The 23045-nt window shown below is 38.9% G+C and overlaps 1 protein-coding gene across 5 annotated transcripts; it reads right to left on the bottom strand.

The window, feature by feature from the left end:
• Positions 1 to 479: 479 nt before the first annotated feature.
• Positions 480 to 21837, bottom strand: TRA2B (transformer 2 beta homolog). 5 transcript variants are annotated; one of them, XM_017964739.4, is made up of 10 exons: positions 21647 to 21837; positions 14225 to 14430; positions 10509 to 10642; positions 9355 to 9517; positions 7390 to 7578; positions 5751 to 5866; positions 4702 to 4785; positions 3063 to 3122; positions 2017 to 2090; positions 480 to 1458 (listed from the first exon to the last, which is right to left on the bottom strand). In XM_017964739.4, exons 4-10 carry the CDS (start codon positions 9385 to 9387, stop codon positions 1448 to 1450), a joined length of 567 nt encoding a protein of 188 aa, XP_017820228.1. In that variant the 5' UTR covers positions 9388 to 9517; positions 10509 to 10642; positions 14225 to 14430; positions 21647 to 21837; the 3' UTR covers positions 480 to 1447. The 5 variants fall into 5 exon arrangements, with proteins under 5 accessions (XP_017820228.1, XP_078206567.1, XP_008979594.1 ...); XM_078350441.1 differs by lacking the exon at positions 21647 to 21837 and adding an exon at positions 15326 to 15602; XM_008981346.3 differs by lacking the exon at positions 14225 to 14430.
• Positions 21838 to 23045: the final 1208 nt, after the last annotated feature.

Below are 23045 nucleotides of genomic sequence, written 5' to 3' on the forward strand. Positions count from 1 at the left end.
GTGGGCTAAGATCACCTAGGTTCAGATCATGTTGAGGCTGCCACCTCAACAGCTATTTGAACGAAGTTACCCTATATAATTTCATTGCTAAAGATTACATGTAAAGGTGCTTCCCAAAGTACCTGGGACATACTAAATATCTAAATTAGATAAAGGTCAGCAGACTAACACAAATAACCCACCTATAGTAACATCCCTACAATTAGTTATGAAAATTACTTAAATGCAAAATACTAAGAACATGCATTTCAAGTACCCTCAAAGTTATTTACCGTAACTCCATCCCCAAATGCACATCACTCTATTATCTAGTTATACCCTCTGAATTTTCCAGGAATACAGAAGTTCATCTCCCCATCCTGCACCCCTCAAATAGCAAGATACATCTCAGCCTAAGGAACATAATGCCTTAGCGATTCAACTACAGAAAGTCTAATTACAATAGTTAGAAGAACACTTTGTAAACAGCTGCACCAGCATTTTTCATTTGCGTTTATTTAATCACAGTTCTCAAAACATTTGAGTGGAATTCGGCCTCCTTTGGTAAGCAAAGGACCTGAAAATAATATTTAAAAAATGAACAGGCAGTCTTCAGTTCATCCATGACACAGGTGTAGTGTTCCCTTCTCTCATCATGTACTTTGAAAGCACCCAGTTTTTTTCATATAGTCTAAAAGCTAGAAGAACAAGAGTATATTTATGGTGGAATGTATCGTCACTTGCTGATAACTAGTTGAAATACTATCACCCCCTTGTGACAGCTTTAAGAAACAGCCTTTTAAGGCATACACTGTGTAACTCTTTGTATATCCTGCTATACATATTAGATTACATAAAAGCCGACAAATCCACATTTATATAAGCATTAAGCACTGGCTGTATTGTAGATTTTTAGTTCTAATACTAGCAGTACAGAGTTACAAAGCATAATTTTTAACATTTAGTTGCAGGTATAAGTATGGTATGTTTCATGAACTGGAGGAAAACGGGCCGTTTGTCTTTAAATTTACTACTGACAACTGAATAGTTCTGCTAAGCATTGATATGTTAAAAACAAAAGTAAAAATCAAACTGTTTATTGTTGCTTTTTGCCATTTGGTAGCATTTTACACAGGCTTCGATCTTCAGAGTACCCTGGATTCAGTAGAAAAACCTTTTAAATGAAGTTTTGTACAATAGAAACTTCTCAGCAGTCAAAATTTAGACTGTAAAAAAATACATGCAAAACATACTTTTCTGAAAACACTTAACTTTGAACAAAGCACCGAACTACACAAATGCAGAATGAAAACAGCATTTCAACTCCACCAAAAGTAGTCATCATAAAAGGTGTAAAAGTCACCTAACTTCACTAGGCACTGTTCACTTTTTAAACAAGAGACAATAAAAAATATTGTCCACAAACAATATCCCAGCTCTAGGGCAGGTTTCAGAAAGTCTTCATGCTTTAATAGCGACCTGGGAAGAAAAGAATGAACATGCTATAATATTAAGTGAATTAATTATCAAGCATACTTTAATGCTGATAACTTAAGAATATTCTGCCATTAACAAATTCCTATATACCAGCCAACCCCACCTTGCCTGCATACTTCCATCAAAGTATTATACTAGAAATGAGATAGCAATGTTAAACAAATTGCTGAAAAGTATTAAGGGATCTGAGCGCTAAAGGGCTGATTTCAAAATTTCACCTGATTCTGTGCTGCCCAAAATTTGTTAAGGACTGTTGACAAGCTATTAAATGGTAGAAATATATTATTTCCTATTTCAATTAGAAACAACAGGAGTCTCTGAGCCTACTCCTGGCTCAGGAAGCTGCCCAATTTTTCTTTCGGTTGTTCCCATTCATTACATTCTTGAACCCAAAAAACATTCAGGGTGTGTGGGGATATTTTAAGTATACATAAAACTACCTGAAACCAATCCATTATCTGCAAAAGGGAAGTACTTGGCATATTTTGTCAAAGCAAGTCACAGTATTACAATATAAATCACATTAAGATAAAAACTTACGAGGTGAGTACGATCGAGATCTGGAACGTGATCTGTATCCTCCACGACTATAGTAAGGAGAAGGTGACCGTCTTCTACAAACAAATGTGAAGATTGTCCAAGTTTCCACAGACCACATTTAGACTAAACATATTAAATTTATGACTATATGTATTGCCCCTTTATCAGTTCCCAAGAGAAAAGCTGCATGAACCTTCAAGGTCTATTTAAGTCTTGAGAATGAAGCACATTATCAGGCCCAAATATCAAATAAGCACTCTTAATAACTTTCAGGTCAAACAATCCCTGCTATATTTTAATCTGGTTACCTCTTAAATTTTACGTATGTTAAGAGAGGTAAAAGAAAATTCCTGGCTGGGTGCAGTGGCTCATGCCCAGGCCAAGGCAGGAGGATTACTTAAGGCCAAAAGTTTTTAGACCAGCCTGCGACATGGTGAAAACCTGTCTCTATAAAATACAAAAAATTAGCCGGGCATGGTGGCACACACCCATAATCCCAGCAAGGGGCGGTGGCGCGCGCGCACAAAGACTGCAGTGAGCTGAATTGCTCCACTGTACTCCAGCCTAGGCAACCGAACCACACTCTTGTCTCCAAAACAATGAGAGGGAAGTCCCATACCATTAAATAATTCCCACAATATCCTCATGAACTAACACCCAAAACTAATTTCACAAGCACTTCGGGATTTAGTTTTGTGTAAAAAAGCCTGGCTTGAATGTACCCGAGATGCTTACAAAAAGCAAAGAAAATGTAATACAAGAACATAACAAAAGTAATTACAAAAAACTAGTTCTTTAACAGTGACTATCTTTAACATCATTAAGGTATAAAATGGTACACCACTAATAACGTATTCCAAACCCAATTAATATTTACAAATATACAAGACATTACACAGTCATTTAGTTTCATTTAGAATATTTTCATGAGCTTCAAACAGTTTGATTTTGGGTATTTCACTTATAATTTACAAAATATTAGTAGGCAACATCTTTATGTGAAGCTTTCTACTGTTGTACAGATGCTAAATCCTCTCCTGGAATACCTGTAAATCTGATCCCTGTCTTGAGCAGCTCTCCATCCTCCTCCTCCGCCACCGCCTCCTCTGTAAAGACACAAGGACAACATGCATTCAGTTTTGTAAAATTATGTCATTCATTCAGTAAATTAAACTTTCATAGAGCATGAATGAGATGCTCCTTGTATGTCAAGTGATTTGCCACCCTTTTTAGAAACTGGCATAGAGCTCTCTCTGGTGGCTGAAATGAGTAGTATTATTAGAACACAGAACACTCCTAAGTACTATTTTAAAAAAATGTCAAACAGGCCTGTCAAATTAATACCTTAAGTACCATTGAATAGAGTGATACTTTAAAGACAAAAAAAGGGTTTTCATGGGTGATAAAATGCTGAACAAGAACATACTTAAAAACTCACTTTCAATGATCCACAACTGTTAATTTCTTAAACATTACCAAATAATGTACAATTATCAAGGTATCAATGACAACTGTGGTCAATACTAACTACACTACTTCACTTGTCAAATTACACATTTTGACAAGCAAGGGAGGACCCAAATTTCCCAACTTTAATTTACTTTTATCAAGTTATTTTCAAAGATATCTTTAACAATGATTGGCATTTCCCTACCCAAACCTCTATAAATATCAAATTTTTGGCAGTCACAAAAAGTCACTTACCCTTTTAATTAATTATTTTATTTAATTATTTTCTGGTTTTTCACAGCATCAGTTTTACCTGCCCTCTAAGCGTACAACCCATGCATCAGCAATACCAAGAAACTGCTTGAAAAGCAATGGCTTATGCTATTTGCTTTTATAAAACATTGCAAATTTGTTTTTATAATACTAAGACACAGGTTATAATTATTTTTTGATTTTTTTTTTATTTTTAAGACAGGGCCTTGCTCTAGCGGAAGTGTACCTGGCTCACTGCAGCCACAAACTCCTCAGCTTCCTGACTCATTTCTGTGGAGATGGGTCTCCCTATGCTGCCCAGACTGGTCTCAAATCCCTCAGTTCAAGTGATCCCCCTGCCTCAGCCTATAATTTTGCTTTAGCTTTTTTGAGTGTCTTGATGTATTGCCCAGAGTGGAATAGTGGTGCAATCTCAACTCACTGCAACCTCCACCTCCCAGGTTCAAGTGATTCTCCTCAGTGTCCTGAGTAATGTCTGGCTAATTTTTTATTTCTAGTAGACAGGGTTCACTATGATGGCCAGGCTGGCCCTCAGGTGATCTGCCCAGCTTGGCCTCTCCCCAAGTGCTGGGATTAAAGGTGTGAGCCACCACGCCTGGCCTGTCACTCTAAAACAGCTAATTCACACAAAACACGTGACCGGGCGGATCCCCAAGGTCGGGAGTTCAAGACCAGCCTGACCAACATGGTGAAACCCCATGTTAAAAAAAGAAGAAGAAGAAAAAAACCATGTTATTTTATTGACATTCCAAGTGACTTAAACCCCATTTAAATTTTAGAATATTGGAACAGAAATCCAATCACACATGAATTTAAAGACATATCACTTTAAAATCTGGTTTAAGCTTCTGCTTTGCGTTTCTCAAAGTACTACAGCAAAGCCTTTATGAAAGGCTAAAACTTAAGCATAGTGCTAATCTGTACACTGTAACTGAGATTCAGAAGGTGACCTTCATAACTTACCTGTATGATCTGCTATAGTAGTCCCGATCATCATAGCCCCGATCATATCCTCTGTCATAGTAATCCCGACGGCGAGAGCTGCCACTATGAAGAAAAAAAATACCAAGTGTCCCTTATATTTCTGTACGTGACTTTTTATATCTACATTAACTAGAAAATGAACATTATGTCTGTTAAAATTCTCACCTATATTGAACAAGCACTGCTCTTTCCCTTGTTACAGTATATGTATACACCTACTTAAAAAAAAATCTTTGGTTAAGGAAACAGAGATCCTACATATGCACATCCCACATATTTCTACAAGGATAAAAAATAAACAGTATCACTCTGCTCTACTTAAAAGACATCATAGGTTGGGCTTGGTGCCTCATGCCTGTGAATCTCAGCATTTTAGGAGGCCAAGGAGGGCAGATTTTGAGGTCAGAAGATCAAGACCATCCTGGCTAACACATGCCTGTATTTCCAGCTACTGGGGAGGCTGAGGCAGGAGAATCGTGTGAAACTGGGAGGCGGAGGTTGCAGTGAGCTGAGATCATGTCACCACACTCCAGCCTGGGTAAAGAAGACTTCATCTTAAAAAAAAAAAAAAAAAAAAAATTTGGCCAGGTACAGTGGCTCACCTGAGGTCAGGAGATTGAGACCAGCTTGACTAACATGGAGAAATCCCGTCTCTACTAAAAATAAGCTGTGTGTGGTTGCACCTGCCTGTAATCCCAGCTACCTGGGAGGCTGAGGCAGGACAACTACTTGAACCTGGGAGTTGTGGTGAGTCAAGATTATGCCATTGCACTCCAGCCTGGGCAAGAGGGAAACTGTCTCAAAACAAAAAAATTTAAAAATGCACTTGACAAAGATTTATAGTTTTACCTATACTCCTGTAGTGGTTAAATTTCTATGAGAAAAATGACCTAATGAGGAACATTTAATAACTGACACTCAAATTTATGGCACAAACCAAGGTGCTGAATGAAGACTTTCCACTAATACAAATGCTTCTTTGACCACTGAACAACTGCCAGTTATGTTTATTTTGAAAATAAGCTTACTAGGTAGGTCTCCCCATGTAAATTCCTGGTGTTGGCGTATGTGGTCTTTTTGTTATAGAGAAATCAACTCTGATCCTACGCCCATCAAGCTCCATTCCATTGGCACGTTCTTTAGCCTTCAAAAGAGAAATAAATGGTCATATATACGCTGAACAAAACCACTAATTATCTTTATGAGTAAGGTCCCGCTGAACATTTCAGTTGGGTGCTTTAAGTTATCTTCATGTTAGCCAGAACATAAGGTCTACAACTTACAAGTGTGTTGTTCCTACACTAAATATTTGTATAACCTAGTCATAAAAACTTGAAGTAATTATTGTACCTAACAATCCTGACAGTGTTTCTAGCTCCAAAGCAGCATACAGTTGGCAAATTATAGCCTGTAGGTCGAATCTGGCCAGCTGGCTGTCTCTGTATAACCCATAAACTAAGAGTTTAAATAACTAGGGGGAAAAAACAGTATTTAACAAGTGAAAAAACACATGAAATCCAAATTCCAATGCCCACAAATAATCTTTTACTGGAATAGGGACCCATTCATTCATTTGGCTGCTTTCGGGTTAAAACAGCAGAGTTGAAGAGTTATGACAGGTTCTATGACTCGAACCTGAATGTATTTATCATTTAATCCTTAAAGTTTTCTTAGTTAGCCCTTCTCTGGAAGCCAAAAGCTGAAGCAAAGCCTTGTACAGTTAGGTACTTATAGTTCCTTTTCCCGGAATATGTATTTAATGTTAAAAACATACATTTAAAGAAACATTCTTTCACCTAAATAGAATTTAAACTTCAAATTCCAAAAATCTTCTAGTTCAGATGGTCAAGCTAGTGTTTATGCCCCAGGCAGTTTTTGGCACTAGACAAAGATAAAAATTATGCTATTTTCTGAGAGCTGTGATCCTATTGCAAAAATTAATTAGGAAATGGACAAACTTAAGTGACCTTTGGCATATCAATTTTTCCTAAACTGAAGCCGTGTATCTTAAGTCTCTTTGAATCTCACGATTCCACAGTCACTACTTATAACTAGTTGCATTCAGTTTTTATTATTCCAGTGGGTCACCCCTTTAAAGTTATCCTTTTTAAAAATTTTAATTTCCATAAAAACCTACCTACATTAAGTGATTTTATCTGGTGCTCAATTTCTAATCTCAACATTGACTATTAGAGGGCTTGTCAGTTTTTCCTCTTCCTTCTACTCAAAGGGTACTTCAGCTACCATCCTTTAAATGTGGTCTAGACTCACATATCTTTACTCTTTCTACATTCTGCCTCAAGACCAATCAAAATCCAAACATGTCATCATTCACTTAGCAAAAAAGGAGTATTTTCCTTCTGCATCATAACTTTATTTTGGCTATTTTTAACTCTAGAATGTAAACTCATTGTAAACACTAACTACATATCCTGGCAGAATTGGGGTATAGCTGATCCCAATAGTTGGCAACTAATGAAGCAGGTAGTAGGACCAACTTTGCTAAGTCATACAAACTTTTCTGTTATTCTGCATGTATCTGAGTCTCCACAAGAGGTTGGAAAAAAAGTTCAAAGTATTATTGATTTCTTATCCTAGCAACTGGCCACTTGTATTTGGTGTTAAGAGAACTGGTGGTTTACAAAGAACAGGTTGACTTTTACTTACTTCCTTGGCATCATCTACATTTTCAAAATATACAAAGGCAAATCCTCTTGAACGCCTAGACTGCTGGTCATATACAATAGACACATCAGCAATGGGACCATATTTAGAGAACACTTCTCTTAGATCTCTTTCTGTGGTATACAAGCTCAACCCAAATACTCCAAGACAACAGTTAGGATCAGGATTTGCCTAGAAATAATAATAAAAAAAAAAGTCAATTTTAAACTTTGAAAAGTTGTCATAAAATCAAAGTTTTTAAAAAAGGGAGCTGTATACTAGCCAAGATGTCACTAACAAGGAAAGTATATAATTAGACCAAACACCACTTAGAAATTATAGCAAGTACTGCAGGCAGTTTTGGGAATGGGTAGGAAAGAATGCAAAAGAAACAATTTCAACCTGTGAATTAAGTAAGTTGGGGAAACAAGTACTCATGCTGGTGAAAAGCAGCCTGGCATCTTTCCTTCCATGAATTTATTCTAAGAAAAATTCATACATTCGTAATGACACAAAAAGATAATTGTAACCACAATGTCTATTAGCTAGAGAAAATTTTAATGTTGACACCTTCCATTTAACAGAATGCTCTGAATTGCCAAAAAGATAAGCACATATAATTTTATTTTTTTTAGAAGCATAACACACAAATATACATAAATGAAGCCTGAGGGGATGTGTACCAAACCATTTTACAGGTCATAAACAGCTTGCAATCACTCTAAGAAACAAGAGTCGGCCAGATGTGGTGGCTCATGCTTGTAAACCCAGCACTTTGAAAGGCCAAGGCTGGTGGACTGCTTGAAGTTCAGAAGGGCATGAGACTAGCCTGGGCACCATAGTGAGACCCTATGTCTCTACAAAAATACAAAAAGTAGCTGGGTATGGTGATGCATTTCTGTTTCCCTAACTACTCAGGAGGCTGAGATGGGCAGATAGCTTGAGCCTGGAAGGTAGGAGATGCAGTGAGCTGAGACTGCACCACTGCACTCCAACCTGGGCAACAGAGACCGACCCTGTCTCAAAAAGGAACAAAGATGAAAGAGGAAAGGAGTGAACCATATGTTGCTAACATCCCAGATGCTGTGACGAATTCACCTAAAGATTCCATTCATTTCATAAACCATTCTACTTTAAAAACATTTGCTGGGCGCAGTGGCTCATGCCTGTAATTCCAGCACTTTGGGAGACTGAAACGGGTGGATCACAAGGTCAAGAGATGGAGATCATCCTGGTCAAACCCTGGGTGAAACCCTATCTCTACCAAAAATGCAAAAATAGCTGGGCGTGGTGACAGATACCTGTAATCCCAGCTATTTGGGAGGCTGAGGCAGGAGAATGGCTTGAACACGGGAGGCGGAGGTTGCAGTGAGCTGAGACTGTGCCACTGCACTCCAGCCTGGGCAACAGAGTGAGACTGAGTCTCAAACAAGAGAAAGAAACATAAAAACGTTAAGTCCCCCACACCCTTCACCTAAACCACTTGGATTATACAATAAAACCACAATAAATACCATCTCATTTGAAGCCTTTCATGAAATATAAAAAAATGCCTTAACACCCAAAAGAAACTAGCTTCAAATTAAATGGGAAAGTCAGGAGAGTGTTTAACTGGGTTTATGCAACCCAGAACACAAGTAACGTTAGCATAGAACTGTATTTTGAAATAATGTGCTAATACTATAGTACAGTATAGTAATGCACAGTGCGAAGTCTTTTTTGGATGGACTAAGGAGTTACACTATTGTGTTGATATTATGCTTAAATGACAGGTAGCCCAAATGCAGACCCCCATCATGAAAGATTAACTTAAAATAACTGAAAAGACACTCTCAAAAACACTAAAAAAGACTCTTAAGATTTCACTTACCCACTCACTGCTAAAGCTCTACTGTCAAAATCAGCTCTAACTTTGAGAGAAAGTAAATTTAGGCAGTTCATTGCTTCAAAACCAGTTTTTCATCTTACCCGATTCCCAACATGACGCCTGCGAGTAGACATGGGAGAATGACTGTGGCTGTGCCGTCTGCGATAATCTCGACTGTAAGACCTGCTACGCGATCGTCTATGGGAGCGGGAGCGAGACCGTGACCGGGTATAATGCCTTCGGGAACTTCTTCTGGACCTAGACCTGCAAGACAAAGACTTCAAGGTTACGACTCACAACAGATATTGTCTTCTTTATTACTTTGTTCTAAAGTTAAACTCCCAAAGCGGGAACAGTCCAGGAATATGCTAACATGGTTACCAATCAAGTAGGATCAATACTTTTTTCTCCAATTGTTTATAGTCATTTCAACTTTGCTAGGAAGCGTTCTAAAAACCACAAGCTCTTCTCCAGTATTTCTTCCAATTAAAGATATATTAAAGTTTACATACTTATCTTTTGCAAATCAAAGCATACAGCATTTTACTAGCTCGGCTTGTGCCCCTTTCCCCCTCAGAAGACCATTCTCTATTTTTGTCTCTCATTATGCCCACCATTAATTTAATACAGTAACAAAACCACAAGTATTCCCCAGCAGTTAAAAACAAAAACAAAATCAAGTGGCTCTTGACTAACTAGAGTGACTCTAAGTCGTCATCTAAACCAGGACACATTTGAGAAAAGGGGTGCTGTTAATTATGCCTGACAAGAGGCATAAACTGGTCCCAGGCAAATTAGGATGCATATATAGCCTACCACTGACCAACATTAAAAAAACAAAAACAAAACAAAAAAAAAAACCACACCATATACTTATTTATCAAGAAGTGCAATTACTGAAAGCCAATGTTCTACAGTATATTTGCCATGCTAATAAGCAGTTTACTTACATTCAGTATATCCTCACAACAACCCTGAAGAACTGGTACTGCAATAATTATTTGCCTTTTATAAAGAAGCTAAAGCTGAAAGGTTATGTAATATAGCCAAACCAGCAAAAATAGAGAACCCTGACTCCGAAAGCCCAGGCTCTTAACCACTTTGTCTTGTCTCCTAGAACTTAAGTTCACTTCTAGTACCAATATTTTAAATAAGCCAACAAATAATCTAACCCTCTCTACCTTCCTGGTTTACAAAGCACACACCACTTTCAAAGCTAATAGTAATGAGAAAATCTCAAGACAGTCTTTCTTACCTAGATTCAGATCTGGACCTGGACTTTGATCTGGAACGCCTGGAATCTTCCTTGGAGCGAGACCTTGCAGGGGTATGCCTTGCAGATTTCCCCGATCCGTGAGCACTTCCACTTCTGGAAGCAGAACGGGATTCCTACACGTAGATGTTAAAAGTTTAATTTGTACACTTTCTGGGCAACTTTAAAAACAAATAAGCTGCTGTGAGATAAATGCTGAGGGACAGCAATCCCCTTCCAAGACAAGAAAATATAGGTAAGGGCAGGAACTGAGTATACCTGGTGTTAATAGTTTCATTGCTCCAAACAACATAAGTCAATTAACTTGTCCTTTCTTCCACCTTTTTGGAGCAGGGATAAGGGTTATTTGACTCCACTTCCTTCAGGAAAGGGGTGCCAAAGCCAAGCAGTTAAGGGAACTGCCCAAGGACTGTGTTTTCAGAATGTTATTCCGTAAAGACTAGGGTGAGACGGAACCTCCATTAACTATAACACCTATACTTTATACCTATTTCAATCAAGTTGCAATCAATAAAACAAAACTCTATAAAATTTACTTAAAAATGCTTAATTTTAACCTTGACTTTTCAAGTTATATTTATAATTCAGTGATAAAAGAGATAAAGACAATGATCTCCCTTTCAAGTTCTAGAGAAAGGGGGAAAGCAAAGGCTAAACCCTGTAAAACCCTATTACATCTAAATATGGTGGGAGGCCCCCTAAAGAAACTGAAAGCAACCAGATGGAGCTACATACAACAGAACAGTTAACTACACACAAGTAAGAGTAGAGAGAGTGTCAGATAGATCTGTCAGAGTCTTCAGCTAAATAACAATGAGCCAGAGCAACATTATAAAAAATGAGAAATTAACCTAACTTTCCTAGTTACTTAAATACATATTAAAACCAGGGCAGCTAAATCAGGAGGTCCTAATCTAAGGCCCAGGAAGCAAGAGTATAGAACTATATGCAAAAGCCAAAATTCAGGTAAATATTGTATAGTCATAGCTTTCCCAATCGAAACTGGGATTGGCTGGCAGGTTGGGGAAAGGGGGAATCTATAATGAAAAATGGCAAAGAAATTGCTAACCAGAATAACCAGTTCATCAACAAGCTAAAGACATACACTCAATTTATCAACAAAAGGGTGTACTAAGTAATGAAACCAAAGAAAAGTTCTGCCAAGACACTATAACATTAGACGAGGAAAGGGACAGAACCTACTCCTAGTCAGTCTGATAGCTAGGTAAAATTATCAAGACAACCTTTAAGTTATCCAACTTAGACAAAATAAAGTCAGGTGGGCCTTTCTACTTCAGAGAGCAGAAATGACAAGACTCAAAAGGATGCAGTATTACAATAAATCACTATAGGGCATGAATCAAAGGTGAACCTTCCAGATAAAATTTAATCACAGATTTCCTTGTTTGATACATTTTTAGAGTATCCTGGACATTCTTGAAAGGATAGAAAATAGAGGATTATTTTAAATTACAGCTCAAAACACTTTGTAAGATAGTTCTGTGCTTTATAGCATAATGGAGAAATTTTGGATGATCCTTTGGTGCTCAGGGGAGGTCTCTAGGCCCCAGAGACTCCAGAAACTTTCAAATGACTTCAAAGCCATTATAAAACGTGGTGGAGTGACATGAAACCTGAGAGCCTTTCCCCTCTAACTCTATGAGTGACTAGCAAGAGATTAAAAGAAAGATGGTACCCTTCTTTATTAGTGAGGATAAAGGATGTAGTGATGCTCTGGGGACAATCCCTTGGGGTTCCCTATCAAATATTTGGATCAGGAACTTCCCTTCTCTCCATGGAAAAAGTAGGAAGTCTCGAAAATGAGGGTGTAGTTTCTGCTATTTTTACAGGCAAAAAGTAATATAGGTAAGAAAATAGAAATGGGGAACTCAAAAGTTGCTAAATGCGTTTTTTATTCCAACACTAGAAAGATTACCTCAATGAAAATGAAACAATTTTCTCAGGAAGTGAAAGCAGAATATGGGTGCTTCACAGTAATGGTTAACAGAAACCAGTCAGCCCAGGAATCTGAGTATAAAGGAAGAATGGGTCAAGTCAAGACCCTCTTCAAGTCCCTGGCTTTAATTTAACAGAAAAACCTTTATTCTAAGCTAAGCTGTTTCACCAGTCTGTCCACTGAGGGAAGAAATAGTACTCCTAGCCTAAAAAGTAAGACTTCATGAAGTTTTCTCACTAAATTCTGGCAGATCACAGATCAAAGATATAATACTTGTGAAATCAAAGTTTTCACTCAGCCTCCAAAACTATCAACTACGCAGCAGGTATGTTTTTGTAAGCAATCATTTATCAGGCCAGGAATAAGGGTAATACCAGAATGCAAAGGCTTCATTTTCTATACTGACATTTGTTTCGGCTAACACTTAAACATCTCCATCTTCTTTCTAATCAGGGATATTTTCTTGAAAAAGTTAAAAGCCTTCTGAAGTTCTTCTGGCCATTTAACTGGCTGGGAAATATATATTCAAGGGAATAAAGACTGTCTACAAGAAACAAGACCTAAAATCAGCACCCAAATCAAAAGCACAACGTTAACTTTAAACCTTAATGCACAGCCAGGCAAATCTGTAAAACCAGTTGGGAAAGCCCCTAAATGTAAGGATGCTTCAAATTCCACTCTTACGTTGACATAGTCAACACATTAAAACTATACTGACAGAACTGAACACCACTGCCTCAAAGGGACCATGAACCTAAAATAGCATAAATCAAATAAGCCAAAATTTCGCTGCGGGGGAGGGGGGGAACATTCAGGGAGTCAATCAAGCTCTCACAGACTGGATCTTAGCTATATCCTAATACACAACCTGCAGGGAACACATCAAGTACAAATACAACATACTTAGCCTTCCAACAAAGTAATCTACATCTCCCTATTCTGAGAACAGTAACCACCTTACACAAATGCGTTTGAAAGAAGGAATAACAATCCAATCCCTGTATTATTTTAAAAACTCGATGTAATTTATTAGATTTAAAACAGTGGCTCACAAACAGATATGCACTAAACCTCTACAGCATTTTCAAATACAAAACCCTCAACTGGAGTTCTACTTTTAGGCGGTCTGGACTTGGGCACCTGCATCTCTTAAAAACTGTTTATAATAACCAGGTTAAATCTGACTTACTCAACTTCACAAGTTACAGGCTTCCTATTAATTTTTTCCCTTGACAAAAGTATCTTCCTGAAATGTCATCTCCTTCCTTCCTTGAACTTAATGCAGCCTTTCCCACACTACCTGTTCCCAGAAAACAAAAACAAATGGACCCAATGGTTCATTAGCAATGTTTTCTCACCTTAAGTCTATCCAGCTCAGGTAATATAATCAGATTCCAAATAGCTTTTTTTCCCTTAGTGGGCTGGGGGGTTAAGAGGTCTTGTCTTCTTTTACACCCCAAGGGCCTGTCAGGTTTCTTAATAGAAGAATCCATGGGCTTCAATTAAAATGTAATATTCGTTCACATCACTTTTACCTCAGCTACCTGCCTGCTCTTTGAGTAATTCACGAACATAAAAGTAACAGTTATATTATTAGTTTATTACGGCAAGAAATTTGGCAAAGCAACAAAGCAATGCAAAACCTTTCATAAATGAGAAAATTTTATTCTGCTTTCAAGATACAGAAATAAATAGGCCTTTAAGCATCAGAAAATGGATTCTCAAAAAAAATGCCACTTACATCACTTTCTCCAAAGGCATGAAGACCTGACAACTCTCAGAGAAAGTTTATTTCAGGAAAAAAATGCGTGAAGATGATACCCCTGGCATTCTCGATTGGGTGGAAAACTGCTGGCTGGCTACTACTGGGTATTATTTTGGTATGTGTGTACTTGTCTCATCCAGCTGAGAGTAACATTACACCAATCACTTGACTCTTCTACTCAGCTAAAACAAAACACAGGAAAAGAAAAGAGCCTTTACGTTTCATTTCTCATTAAGTAGTAGGGATGGGGAACCAGAATAAAGCTCCGTTGTAACCTGTACCTCTATCATTACAGTAGCTAAATGTTGGTAACAGAAAAAGAGAAAAGGGAATGAAAGCATCTGCCACTATTGCATTTTGAATTAGCTATCCTGTTCACTCGTGTGACCCACCTCTTGCAAGGTGAAGCGACTGTTTTATCAATAACTCCAGTCATTCAGCTGGAATAGGCATTAAGGAGAAATAGAAATTGAGCAATCATCCCTGTTTATTTAGCAAATATGCATCTTAAAGTTAGGGCCCAAATGCTCTTTGAATTCCACTACTGCTATATGGGGAAAAAAACTTAACACTAATGACAAAGGGAAATATCTTACTCAATGCTTTGTTTGTTGGCTTTTGGGTGTTTGGTTCTACAACCATCCTGGCAACATTCTTCTGAAAACCGTTTTACAGAAAATATTTTACTATACATTGCTTAGTACTGAAAGAAAGGGGTCAGTGCAATTTAAGAGTCCAGGGAGGTGGCAAAGACGACCAGTTCCAACCCTGAAGGTATTCACTCGTGCCCCAGGACCAGCAACATTACATAAGTGAAAAGTTTATCTAGAGAGGACAACAAGAAGCCCACTGTTACCCATGCTGGAGAGCTCATTGCTGCCGGGTGTTTGACTATAAAAGATTATTTTTTAAAAATTGCATTTCAATCATTTCACTAAGCAATTAAAATCAGAATTACCTAATTTAAACGATTCCCCTGGAAGGCACTTCTTTACCCTGTATATATTTTCTATTAAACAAATAATGCATGCATGTTTAGCAAAATATACAGGGACACATAAACAGACTAGTAATTACTTAGCGTAGTGCTTTCTGATTCCAGATTACTTCTTATCTTAACTTCATTTTTATTTCTTTTCTTCATTCTTCCGTTTCAAATTCTGACTTCTTTCATCTTCCCCACTTCACACAAATTGCTCAATATTCTACAAGTGGGACTTCTGGTCTGATAATTAGCATGCATTCTTTCTTTTATTTTTTCAAATTTCAGCTTCACTTATTCCTGAGCTTCAAATACTCATTTATAAAACTTGTCAAATGACGACTTCCGCATTTTCCTTCTTCAACATTAACCTTAATAGAAAAAGAACAGGATGAAGAATATTTTAAAACTCCAGGATAAAATCCACTGCCAAAACTGAAACTAGAAAAAAAAATCCCTTTGTTGATTTGGATTAAAAAAAAAAAAAAGAAACTAGAATATGCAGCTCAAAAAACTGAAACTACATAGTTTTTTGCTGGTTCTAGAATATATGGTAATCAATCTCATTTGTCTACTCCAAATAGATTTATCATGCTGAAATTGAATGTGAAGTGCGCCAGTGAACATTTACTGTTCATTTAACATTTTAAAGACTATTAATTACATTTCACACTTCTTATAGTAAATAGAAAATAGGGTAAGTGTCAAAAGCACACCTCAAAAAGTGACATATTATTACCTAAGTGCAAGAAAGGAAAGTACGGACAATTCATTTGTATGATGACAAAGGCTCGGGGTTGAAAGGGTTTATGGTATTGTGACATGTCTAGATAGTATAAAGAAATGTATTTAACGTCACACATTTTTGTACTGTATTAGAGCTCTGTAGAAAGAGTGTCAAGGAGCCTGACAATTTGGAACTGTAGTGTTCAACCCACCCCTGGAAAAGCTACTCTAGTGAGATTTCATAGTATGAATCATAAAAAGACAAAATCAAGTCAACCATCTACAAAATATGCCAGTAGCTATGAAGGAAAGCAGAACAAACTTGAATCCAACAGTGGTTATTTTCAAAGAGTTTTGTTTTACATTTCCCCCTCAATGAAGAAAATATTAAGTCTTCTGGATGTCCAAAGGAGAAATTCTACTTTAAAAGGTGGCACTATTAAGAGAAAATTATAGCTCACCGCCTCAAATAATTAAAAAGATTGAATTTACCTGATCTGTAGTAAAAGTCTGTTGAACAGACTAAATACTGCCTCCATAAAACATTCTAGTTTTTTTAATACTACATTTCACCTTAATAATCTTTTTGGCAATTATTTCCTCCAGAAAAAATGTAAGGCTTTGTTTAAAAAAAAAAATTAAAAATCTGCAAGTCTTTATACCTGTCTGGGAATAAAGACAAGCATCGCTAGCCTGGCAAGTGCTGTGACGTCTTCCCTAACAAAAACATAATTTCTAGTCTAGTTTTAAAGTCAATCGTTGTTTATTTAATTCAAAATATTTTAAATACCTTTTTATTTCAGGGAGTTACAGTCATTGGTTTTCTTTAAAAGTCCATCACTAAAATGCAATGGGAAATGTTTTCTGGCAGCACAAACGTAATCGTGGAATCAGAATGCCCAAGCAGGTTTCCTTAGGGCCTTCTAAAAGTTGGATAGACAGGGCACTTGGATGCAGAAGATACTGGAATAGAGGCCACACTTCTAGCTACCACAGGTGTTTTCAATATGGAGACTTTCCTGCTGTTATTTTATTACCCCTTCCCAACCTGCTTCCTTCTCTTATAGTCTTAGACCAAAACCATTACTAGATTAACATAAACACTAGATTTATTTCAAGTCAGTTGCTAAGTTCAAGTGGCTACTTTATAAAATCAGAAGACAAACTCTTGGGCTGTTAACACATACATTTAGTTAAGAGATCCTACTTAGAAATAAACGTCCTAGCAACACAATTTTTGTTAAAATGATGCTAGGGGATACGACTGTTATCTATTTAACATTAAACATGCATAAACTCATTAAGTCGACTGATAGGGCAGTATTTTAAAAATTGGAAGGAATGGGGCGAACAAAAACTCATTAATCCTGTTAAGTTCAATGCTCTCATCAATATAACGAGTACATTTTTTTTCTGGCAGCCAAACTGTCTAGCAGAAGGGTGAATGGATAGAAAAATCTTTAAAGACTGGAGAATTGGGACAGACACGGTGGCTCACACCTGTAATCCCAGCACTTTGGGAGGCTGAGGGAGGATCACCTGAGGGTCAGGAGTTCAAGACCAGTCTGGCCAAAATGGTGAGACCCTCATCTATTAAAAAAAAAAAAAAAAAAAAAAAAAAAGACTGGAGAATAGTGTCTGGAAAAAACCATCATCTGAAATTAGTTATAGGCCCGTGCTTATAAAAACACTCTTGCAAAAATAACACAGTCGCTTAAGTTTACATTCATAAAACATTCAGTACTTTCCAGTGAAAGCAAATATTCAAGACTTTTTGACTTTTCAGAAGACTATCTTTTAACCTAATTTCTAAACACAAAAATTAATGCAAAGAAAAAAAGGGACCTTCATCCAAACTGTCAAGAAACAATGCATGTTCATATACTATCAATCTCAATGGAACCTCCAAAACCCAATTCAAAGCAAAGGGTTTCGGGAATGTCAAGACTGTAATTTGCTATAGTGAAGAACATGTTTGGCTTACATTTTAAAAATGATACTGAATGATTTCCATAACTAATTTTACATATCCCACCCTCAATACTAACCTGGGTCAATACACTTAAAATTCCTATGCATCAGTCACCACGCCTTTAACAATCACATATGTAAAAAACACCGATCAACATAAAACAAAACGCTAAGGCTGAAGAAATATACACAACTGTAACTATGCCCTTGTCCTGGGCAAAATAACTACGAAAGCATTAATATTTACTACCTAGGTTTGGGGTTTTACTGAAGAGAAAGAAGGAAAAAAGGCTGTGCAAGACAAATGCCATTAACACTGCCCCCACCACTTGAATTCCTCAACTTTTTGGCAAAACCAGTAGTACTTACCTTATAAAACCACTTGTAATGTCTGCTTGAAAATGTCACGTTCTAGTTCCAGATAATATCCACAATATTAAAGTATTCTTGTTTAAAACCAAGAAAAAAAATTTCAACCTGGTTTCAAGAGACCGATAGACCTAACTAGACTCCTAACAATACAAAAACAATTTCCTATTTGACAATTCAACAAAGGAATTTGGTGAGATGGCTACAATTCTTTACTAAGAAGTAGATTGAGAGAGGTTTCAGTTTTGTAAATTAGAATTTAGATTTAGGAGCTAAAACCAAGGAATATAAAAAGACATCCCAAGATTAGGCAGAAGAAGAGAAAAACTGCAGAATTTGAAAGGCAGTTTGATGGGCTGGTGTCCAGATGCTATTTCTCTCTAAAGATAATGTGCGACTAATATTGCAAACACACTGGTTCTACGAAAATAACAGCCAGTATTCTATCAGAGTATTTGCTGGGTCAAAACATTTTCTTTAATCTGGTCCATACATCAGTGCCTGGAGAAACTCATTACAATGTTGAGGAGATTAGAACATTACATCGAGTGCAAGATCAACATACAAATCTCACACCCTATACACTGTGATCATTATACGGCTCTAAAGATTACCATGCACTTCTAAACTCACTATCGACTTTTTGTTCAAATTCTTAACTGCCAGGAGTGCCTCTTTTTGCGAAGAAAAGGTGCTAGTCAACCCCTTAATAAAAAGTCAAGCAATTTTGGGGGGTGGGGGGAGGGGAAGGAAAACAGGCTTAAATCTGGAGATAAAAATGAGACCGATCTTACTTTCGAAAGTGGTTTGGCCAGATCCGGTTAAGTCTGCTAATTAGACCCCTATAGACTGATTTAGTGTAAATCTATTACTGAGATTGGGGGGGTGGGGAGATAAATCCCACAGACCAACAAGGCATTAGAGACACAGTGAAACAGTTTTTAAGTGTCATTATACTCATCCAATAAGCACTGTATTCTATTAGTGATCAAATTGGGAATAATTTATCCCATACACCCAATCTTAAAGGGGAGGGACACAACAATAAACTCCTACAGTTATTAGAAAAGGTGGGGCACAGAAGGGTGGGGACGTCTGGATTAGAGACACATAAATAAGGCAGAATTCCAGCTGATTTGAAGAGATTAGTGATTTACATTAAGCCAGTTCAGAAGCCTGGCTGGAGCTGAAGGAAACTCATTTTTCTCGCTCCAGAGAAGCATTTACCCCACAGGCATGTCTAAGATTAAACTATTCCATTGAGCTTTAAGGTTTTCCTAACATTGTTTTGGAATCCTAGACTTCCAAATTTTATTCAGGTGTATTCCAACCCTTAACGGTTCCAACTGGAACACAAACACCAAACAAAACAATGTTAAGCATTTCACAACTTCAATGTTTAGACACCTCGGCCAATAAGCCAAGACTCTTAGGTAAAAAAAAATCTCAGTTTTAACACATTTAAGTTAACCTCCCTCTACAATTGAAAGACTGTGAACAAAACAATTGTACTTTTACTAGTAGAAAGAAAACCACCAATCCGAAAATTTCAGATTTCTCTTGAGCCGAGTCTCAAACTGGAACTTAGTTCCTTCAGTTGTTTCCTTCTCCCGTAAAATGTACTAATTAACTCTTCCGGCAATTTTCCATTCTCAAGCATACCATATGCAGCTTCTTCAAGTGTATTCAACTGAGAGTTCCCCTAGTCTGAAGCCATTTTGTATTTTTGTAGAGTACAAAGGTACCCAATAACTGCTGTTTAATAACGAAAGGCTTTAAAATCGCTTACTTTGCAGTCTAAACTAGCCAATGACTAGTTTTAACAGTTGATTCAACTGCCAACAAAGTCACTCTTAACTTTTGAGCCCAATCCCTACTTTCTTACCCATGAAAGAAAGAACTTAAAATCTAAACTCGTGACACTGGAGTCAATCCTCTTAAGGTAAAACATGAAAAACTAAAAAAACTATGCTCATCCGAATATGTAAACGCAAGGCTTGATTAGTTCAAACCAAATTAATCAGCTTTGGCTCTAAACTGGTTACTCTCGCTTCATTACTAAGGCGCCAGGAGGTAAGAGAGTTTCTTTCTAAACTATTATTAATACAAACTTTTGCTAAGACATTTAATAGTCTTATTTACCTGATAAATCATATTCAGATCTTAAGGTGGCTCTACCGGTAAGGGAAAACTTAGGTAACAAGTTAAAAAAAAAAAAAAAAAAAGCACAAATTACTCCCGTAACAGCCTCAAAAATCAATTTCTGTGGTGGTTTTTTATTACCTTCCTATTAAGAGATTCCTAATGCAGCAATCCTTGTATCTTCGCATCATTCAATGCTCTGCGAATCTAATACCCAGAGCCCCACTGAGAGGCTGTGTATGTTGTTTAAACCCTAGAACTGTCTTGTTCCGGCAATTCAACTGACCCTCACTGAACACCTTTAAGAGGTGGAAACTTAAAGGAAATTGTACCCAACACACGCTGTGGTTCTAAGTATTAGAACGCCTCAAAACAAAGGAAATAACGGCGCCGTCAATTGTTGCCCGTCAATTTCTCCTTCATAATTCTGGGGAAAAGCGATGGCCACAAAACCATCTTAGCGACTTTGTGGTCTGCTCTAATAGCTTACTGATACGGACTTTTGCCTGGGAAGCCCTCTCGGTACCAGAAAAAAAGCACTTCATTGAAGCCAAACACAAAGCCCTCGCGCAATCCCCTCCACCTAACAGGCCCAGAACTTAGTCGATCTCGGATTAGTTTCCATCTTAAGCCCCCCAAGGACATACCAGACTCCGTCCTTTCCGGGGAGGCAAAGACGGCCCTTCGTTAACCTCAACACCTGGCCAAAGACCCCAAGGAATGCCGTCTGCCTCCTCTCACCCCACCACGCGGCCTTGCGAGGCGCGGCTCGCAGCGGGTCGGGCCCGAGTAGCCGCGCGGCTCCTCCGCCATTTTGTGCCTCTGGCAGCGCGCCCAGCCCGCCAGTCCAAGATGGCTGCGGCGGACCTTCGCAGGAGAGCAACGGCGAAAGATACCACTCCCCTCCCCCAACAGCGCGGGGACGCAGCGGCCATTTTCATCTTCCCCCGCTTATAACGGGAGAAACGGCCGTCTCGGGCAGAAGCCACATAAACCCGCCGGTGTCCTCCCTCCTTCACGACCAAAGGCACTAAGACACTATCCACAAGGGCTTTTTTTTTGCCTCAACGCTGCTCCCTTGCCTGCCCTCCCAGCTTCAGACTTCGGAGCCTAAAACGCCGCAGCCTCCCGGCCCAAGGCCGATGGGCCTACAAAAAGACGGAAGGAGTTGGGACCACGCAGCCGCCCCCTACACCAGCTCTACGTACCCGCTCGCCGTAGTTCTGCTCGCCGCTGTCGCTCATGACTCCTGGCTGTTGTCGCCGGTCGAGGTGCTTCAATCGAAGCTGCCAACCTCTCGCGCCTTCTCTAAGGAGGCTCAGCCGCAGCCCCGCACGACACACCGGGTAGCCCAGCCGCTCAGAGCACAACCGCTCCGCACCGCCTCCGCACGGGCTCTAACTCTACCGGACGTGACGCGGCGCTCCTTAGCCAGGCTCCGCCCCCGCCCAGAAACGCGCGCTTTTTTGGCCTCGCCCCTCCTCGCTTTGCCTTTTCTCTCCAACAGCCTCGCGTCCCGCACCGGAAATGACGCAAGCCCGTCGCTCTCAGGGCCCCACCCCCGTTCCTCGGCCTCTCTCAGGCGGGAAAGCTAGCCTGCCGGTTGGCTGCTGTGGTGGGCGCCACGGGCCCACGGTGATGTCACCAGTCACACCTTAATCCCTTCTAGAACTTTCCAAGGAACCTGTCGAGGGAGCGGGGAGGGAGGAGATGCTCTCTGCTTCCCCCAGTTTCCATTCCTTTCTCCGCCTTGTTAGTTTCTCGTTTCATGTTTTTCCTTTGTTTGAGAGGGAATATTGGTACACTGGTTCTTACTTCATTTCGCTTTACTTGCAGCTATTTCTTTCCTGAATACGTCTTCATTTAAAAAAGGTCAGATCTTGATACACAGGAATCAGAACAATCTCTGTTCTGAAGTTAGGAAATAATAGATGAGAACCGTTAAACAATTAAAATGATTATAAGTGCTAGAGGCATGTATAACTGCAGGGATGTCACAAGGAGGGAAGCTTAATTCTGCCATTGCGTAAGAGAATATAGTGAGAAGAACACAAGTCTGATACCTACTTTGTTTCCTTTCTTTTTGAAATGGGGACTTACTCTGTCGCCCAGGCTGGAGTGCAATGACGCAATCTCAGGCCACTGCAATCTCTGCCTCCCAGGTTCAAGCCATTCTCCTGCCTCAGCCTCCTGGATAGCTGAATTACAGGTGCCCGCCACCATGCCTGGCTAATTTTTTTGTATTGTTTATAGCGACAGAGTTTTGCCGTATTGGCCAGGCTGGTCTCGAACTCCTGGCTCAAGCGATCCTCTCATCTCGGCCTCCCAAAGTGTTGGGATTATAGGTGTAAACCACCGCCCCTGACCCCTATGTTGGATACTTAATCCCTCTGCAGTTCTCCTCATCCACTGAAAAGGTGGTACCTGGCTGGTGAGGTACTTTGGTACAGGTAAAGGGCCTTTTGTTTTGTTTTGTTTTGTTTTGAGACAGGGGGTCTCTCGCTCTATCGTCCAGAATGGAGGCTTATTGCAACCTCTGCCTCCCAGTCTCAAGTGATCCTCCCGCCTCAGTCCAATATCTCCCATTCCTGATTTTTAAAAATAGCT

Source organism: Callithrix jacchus, chromosome 15 (genome assembly GCF_049354715.1).
Source record: "Callithrix jacchus isolate 240 chromosome 15, calJac240_pri, whole genome shotgun sequence".
Taxonomy (NCBI): domain Eukaryota; kingdom Metazoa; phylum Chordata; class Mammalia; order Primates; family Cebidae; genus Callithrix; species Callithrix jacchus.